At 47.4% G+C, this 6,289-nt stretch overlaps 1 protein-coding gene across 1 annotated transcript; it reads right to left on the reverse strand.

The window, feature by feature from the left end:
* Positions 1–423: 423 nt before the first annotated feature.
* On the reverse strand, positions 424–1,341 carry LOC138249493 (odorant receptor 131-2-like). The gene has a single exon (XM_069203452.1). It carries the CDS (start codon positions 1,339–1,341, stop codon positions 424–426), a length of 918 nt encoding a protein of 305 aa, XP_069059553.1.
* Between the last annotated feature and the right edge of the window lie 4,948 nt (positions 1,342–6,289).

The raw sequence follows: 6,289 nt of genomic DNA on the forward strand, positions 1-6,289 counted from the left end.
CAAAGCACTACACAACATCAGCCCTGCCTACCTAAACACCTATATCTCCTTTCACAAACCTTCTAAACCCTGCCATTTGACCAGAGTCCTACTAACATACATCCTACGAATCCACAGAACCAGGTCCGGAGGTCGGTCCTGTTCCTACCTCACGTCTAAAGCCTAGAACGACCTACCACTACACATTAGATCCTCCTCCTCACACTTTGAGTTCAGCAATATTTTGAAGACATGGCTTTTCGAGTAAACCACCATCCGCGGCTGCAGCTAATCAGCACCGGGATACCCTCCCGGACAAAACTGCAGTCTACAATTAAACATAATATGACATAATATAACACCAGTTAATTTGAGAAAGGCTTGACTAGAAGCAAGTGATGTCCTTAAATGACATCAAGTCAGGTGTGTTTCAAGGAGGCCCTTTTAATGGTGGCGGAAAACAAATCTTTTTATATGGTTCTTGATGTTTTCATCCCGGAATCCATAAATTATGGGTCCTAGGAACCTAGGACATATTGTGAATGTAAAAAAATTAAAATATCGAAGCCGGAAACCAGGAATTGTTTTGAGACTTCCCATCATTGGAGTGAAAAACGAGGTCATACATAACACTAGATGGATGGCATGGAGACTCACAGTCTTTCTGGCTTTGGAAGATGCAGTTGTGTCCCCATTGCTCTTCTTGACCTCCAACATAATATTTATGTATGTGTATATGATAATGAGGGCAACAAGAGCAAAAACTGAGGATGTAATTGCATACCTAAATCCAGATCTTAGCTCAGATGTCAGGATGGTCTCATGAAAACACAAAACTTTTTTCAAAAAAACCTTCTCCTTCAACAGGTACATCACAGTTGCAACATCCACGATGTATGGCAAGAGCCCAAAGGTAGAAATAATTACTATCACTACAGAAGACCGTTCAACCCGGCAGATCTCTGCATGTCTCAGTGGGTGGCAAACGGCCACATAGCGCTCAAGAGCCATGAGCGCCAGGCCATTTGGTGTGTTTAGAAAGGTTGACCATGCAAACATAACAGTCACAATACAGGCAATGACTGGTATCATGTATGTTAAAAGAACAAAAATAATGAGAATCCCACATCCAAAAAGATAAATAGTGTCATTGAGCAAAATGTACATCAAGAGGATGTAGCGGGTTTGCTCCAGGAGATGGGTTTTGGTGCAGAAGGCACTCAGTGTAAGTGCAAGGAAGAAGAGGAAGCTGCCAAATATCATGACCACGGATGTGATGATCAGCATCAAAGCATTCCTGAGTTGGACTTCAGAGAGATGACTATGAGTTTTGTTGGTTGACAGTAAGGTAGAGTCATCCATGTCAGTTGCAAATTCCACCACAGTGTCAACTAGATGTAGATTTTACATGTAAGGCATTGCCTGGCAAAGATAAAAAGAAAAGGTTGTTACACAATTAAAACGTAATGTTGTTACACATTTGCTTTTGGATCCCCATCAAAGGTTAAACAGGTTGGAAAATGTACATTTCAGTCAACTCTGCTGCTGGCTAACAGGTGAGTCTGGTTGCAGCTGGTCAATGACACTCTACAGTAGCAGAGCTAGAAGATTGCCAGGTAGCTACTGTTCCTCCAGAATACCACACAGGTGAGTATCACGCAGGCCCCTTTTTGGTACTTTCACCCACAGTACTTTACCAAGCAGGTAAGTATTTTTTTAAATGACATATTATGTCATTTAAAAAGACAATCTAAGGATTAAAGAATGGGTAAGGGTTAACGGATGGGTAATTATAATGGAGGAAAGACATAAAAAGGAAAAGAAAGTAAGGTGCTAGATTTCAGGGGTTCAGGGGTAGCTATAGGTACAGGACATTATGGATTTTGTTAGTGTTTGGGGTGGGTGAAGGTAAAAAAAGTATGGTTTTTTTAGGGTTGAGGGGTGAGTGGAGGTAAAGCGATGTAAGGGTATTTTATGGTTCAGGGGCAGGTAGAAGTAAAGGAAGGTAAGGGTTTTTTAGGGTTCAGGGGAATATAAAAGTAAAGAGGAGTATGTGCTTTTTAAGGTTCAGAGATGGGTACAGGTAAAGGGGTAAGAGGGTTTTAGGGTTCAAAGAGGACAGAGGTAAATCAGGTAAGGGAATTTTTTTAGGTTTCAGGGGTGGGTAGAAGTAAAGGGAGGTAACCGGGATTTAGGGTTTAGAGGAGGGAAAAAGCAAAGGGAAGTTAGTGGCCTTACGCCCAAAATAGAAAAAAAGGGAGTTAAAAACACACAAACACACACACACATTTATACATACACCCACACACACACGCACACACACACACACACAGACACACACAGGGCTGACATTATCCAGCATGAATGATAGTTTCTTCAGATAAGTATTACTGTAAGTATAAGTATAACTGCATTTCTATGGTTTTGTGCAGATAAAAAGTCAACTTAACTATTACGTCCCTGTAACCTTTGTTTTTTTTCAGTGACTTTCTATGTTTTTTTTAAATGCACGTTAATATAACTAGAACAGTGCATGCCCTTTGGCCATGCACCACAGGGGTTGGCCGGCCCTCCTGCACGCACCCAAACCCAAGCTGTGCACGGCCGAAGGATGGGGTTGGATGCAATGGGTTGTGTTTTTTTTTTTTTTTTTCTCTGGATCTGCGGATCCACTCCAGATGTGGAGGATCAGTGGATCCGCAGACTGGATGATGGATGAAAAAAAAAGGGGGATTTGTTGTCAATGAGGGGCCCCTAAGGTACCCTTCCATGTGTCCTATGGGGTCCTTATGTGTTTTTGCCCTGATCCCCCCCCCCACAGCAATGTGACAAACAAAATGGTGACCACAACTTTTCTACCAGGTTGTGGCCAGCCAATCAAGGCCTTGATTTCCCCCCGGATCAGCATATCTAACACTGGTATCTATATTTTTTAACCTTAAATAGCTCAGAATCTACGGCACGGATTTGCACCAAATCACAAAAAGCCCAATTGGCGGACTAAGATCTAGCTTACTGACAAATATATGTAATTCTGTTCAGCGGTTTGGGGTGTAGCCATGTCTAAAGAATGTAAAATCCCCATAGACACAGAATGGGAAAAAAGTGTTTTGGGACCCCACCTTTTTCTCTGCCCCACTTGATGAAGGGGGGTGCCGTGCACATGGCTTCCATTAGGGAGTGAAAGGCTTTCTGACAAGCCTCTGTCCAATTCACCAACCTAGGTTGCTTTTTGGAAATTAGTTATGTTAAGGGGGCCACCATGGTGCCAAAACCCTTAACAAACCTGCGGTAGTAACCAGTGAGGCCTAGGAAGGCTCTCACTTCAGTTTGAGTCCTAGGTGGTTGAGAGGCCCTGATTGTCTCAATGGAGGGGCTGCACATTGCCACCACCTACTAGGTGTCCCAAGTACACCAAGGAACCCTGCCAAATCAGGCACTTACTGGCCTTGATTGTCAGTCCTTCTTGTTGCAGCGCCTGGAGCACCTCCTGAAGGTGAAGCAGGTGTTCCTCCCGGCTGGCACTGTAAACGGCAATGTCATTTAGATAGGCGGCGCAGAACGCATCCTTACCAGCCAGGACCCCGTTAACCAACTGTTGGAAGGTAGCAGGACATTTTTCAAGCCAAAGGGCATTACCCTGAACTGGTAATGTCCCTCAGGTGATGGAAAAAGCAGACCTCTCTTTTGCCCCCTCAGTCAAGGTGATCTGCCAGTACCCTGATGTCTAATCAAAAGTACTGAGGAATTTGTAAGAGCCTAGCCTGTCAATGAGCTTATCAGCTCGGGGATGAGGTCTGCATCAGTTTTGGTGATGGAGTTGAGACCCCAGTAATCCACATAGAACTGAAGTTCTAGTTTGGCGCCCAGTGGGGCAGCCTTTGGTACCAGCACCAAGGGGCTGGACCGGGGACTGCTGGAGGTCTCAATCACCCCTAGAGCCAGCATCTTGGCAACTTCATCCTTGTTGCTGGACCTCACGTTGTCTGACAACCTGTACATTTTGTTCTTTACAGGGGGACTGTCTCCCGTGTCAATGTCGTGGACACACAGGTGTGTGAGTCCAGTGGTGAGGGAAAACAGAGAGGAGTATTGCTCCAATAACTGTTAACAGTCACCTCACTGGTTCAGGGAGTCAGAGAGATTGACACCCTCCATTGACCCATCACCCTCCTGTGCAGAGAGGAAGTTAGGGAGAGGTTCATTCTCCTCCTCCACACCCTCATCTGTCACCAGGAGCATGCTGGCTTCAGACATCTCAATATGAGGCTTCAGTCTATTGACATGGAGCATCCTTAGGGGGTTCCTAGGGGACTGAAGGTCCACTAAATAAATACCTCCCCTTAAGCTCCTTGATCTCATATGGACCAGTCCAGCGATCCTGGAGAGCTCTGGGATCTACTGGTTCCATAACCCACACTTTGTCTCCAGGTTGAAACACCACCAGAGAGGCCTTCTAGTCATACCAACGTTCCATAACCTCTTGACTGGCCTTGAGGTTGCTCTTGGCCTTTTTCCAGAATTGGTGTATCTGTTTGTGGAGGGCCAACATGTAGCTGACGACATCCTGTGGGGTTTCCTGGGAGCTTTTTCCCACCCCTCCCTCACAGTGCTTAAGGGCCCCATAACAGGGTACCCATAGAGAAGCTCAAAGGGACTGAACCTTACGCCCTTTTGGGGTACCTCTCTATAAGCAAAGAGAAGGCATGGTAAGAGGATGTCCCACTCACGCCTCATGGCCTCAGGCAGGCCTGTGATCATGCCCTTCAAGGTCTTGTTAAATCTCTCAACGAGACCATTGGATTGAGGATGATAGGGTGTGGTGAACTTGTACGTTACACCACATGCATGGACTTCATGTATGCAGACATGAAGTTAGTGCCTCTGTTAGACACTATCTCCTTGGGGAACCCCACATGGGTAAAGATCTCCATCAGAGTTCTGGTCACCACTGGTGCAGTAAACGTCCTCAGAGGGATTGCCTCTTGGTAGCGGGTGGCATGGTCCACCTAAACCAGGATAAACCTGTTGCCTAGGGCAGTTTTGGGATCCATTGGACCAATGACGTCGATGCCCACCCTTTCCAAGGGGGTGCCAATGACAGGGAGTGGGATCAGTGGAGCCTTCAGCTTTTTCCCTGTCTTTCCACTGGCCTGGCAGGTGGAATAGGACCTCCAGAAGGTATCTGCGGCTGTCTGCGTTTGGGGCAAATAGAAGTGGGTGACAAGCCTGGCAAAGGTTTTAGCTTGCCCTAAATGTCCTGGCAGGGGTATCTCATGAGCCAAACCCAGTAGGAAGGCCCAGTAGCACTAGGGGACCACCAGCACACGTACTGCCCCAGTACCCAGAGCCTTAAGCTCACTATATAGGAGATCATTCTCCCGGCAGATTAGGTGATCCCCAGAGGCTTCACCAGCTGCTTGGGCTGAGGCCTGTTCCCTTAAGCCCTCAAGAGTGGGACACTCCTTTTGCATCTTGCAGAATTCCTCCCTGATGGGCCCACCCTCAACTTGCCAGCCAGCAAGCTCAGGTAAGTCACCAAGGGCGGCAATGCCCTCCCCGGTTGGCTCAGGAACCTCCTCTTCAGGGACCCCGTCAACCTCGACCGTGGGAACCTCTGGGACCTGTTTCCCACACCCCATGCTCCTCTCCTTGGCAGCTGTCTGGGCCATTCTTCCAGGCGCCAGTCGCCCTTGACTTCCCTCCCGAGCAGCCATGGACCGTGTGGTCATGCAGACCCACTCAGGCAATCCCATCATCTCCAAGTAAGACCTGAGCTCTACCTACCTCCAGGTAGTGTGCTCTAGGTCATTGCCTAACAGGCAATCTACAGGCATGGCAGGATTCACAGCTACTTTCAGAGTACCACAGACTCCCTCACTCAAAGGGAACCAGAGCCACTGGTAGATGGCTCTCTCAATTGTCAGTGACTATGACTTGGTGGAATGTGTTCAGTAGGACCTACACTGCGGACACCAGCAGACCCTCGACAGTAGTCATGCTGGCTCCTGTGTCAAGCAAAGACTCCACCCGTTGCCCATTAATGGTGACCCACTTCCTATACTTAGAAGTCCTGGTAGGCACATGGGCTTTTGGCACCATATCTGCATCCCCATGGACCCTGGGATTACCTCTGTCAGCTCCCCAAAACTAACTGGGACTACCTCCTCCCGAGCGCTGCACTAGCCAACCCAGGAGTTTGCCCACCAGTAGGGGGCTGTGCCCTTTTTGGACATTTGGAGTCGCCCTTAGAGTATCCACACTTGGAGTACTCTATATATTGGGGTACAAACCTCCCTGTCTTAGGACC

This window comes from Pleurodeles waltl, chromosome 8 (assembly GCF_031143425.1).
Source record: "Pleurodeles waltl isolate 20211129_DDA chromosome 8, aPleWal1.hap1.20221129, whole genome shotgun sequence".
In the NCBI taxonomy this organism is placed as follows: domain Eukaryota; kingdom Metazoa; phylum Chordata; class Amphibia; order Caudata; family Salamandridae; genus Pleurodeles; species Pleurodeles waltl.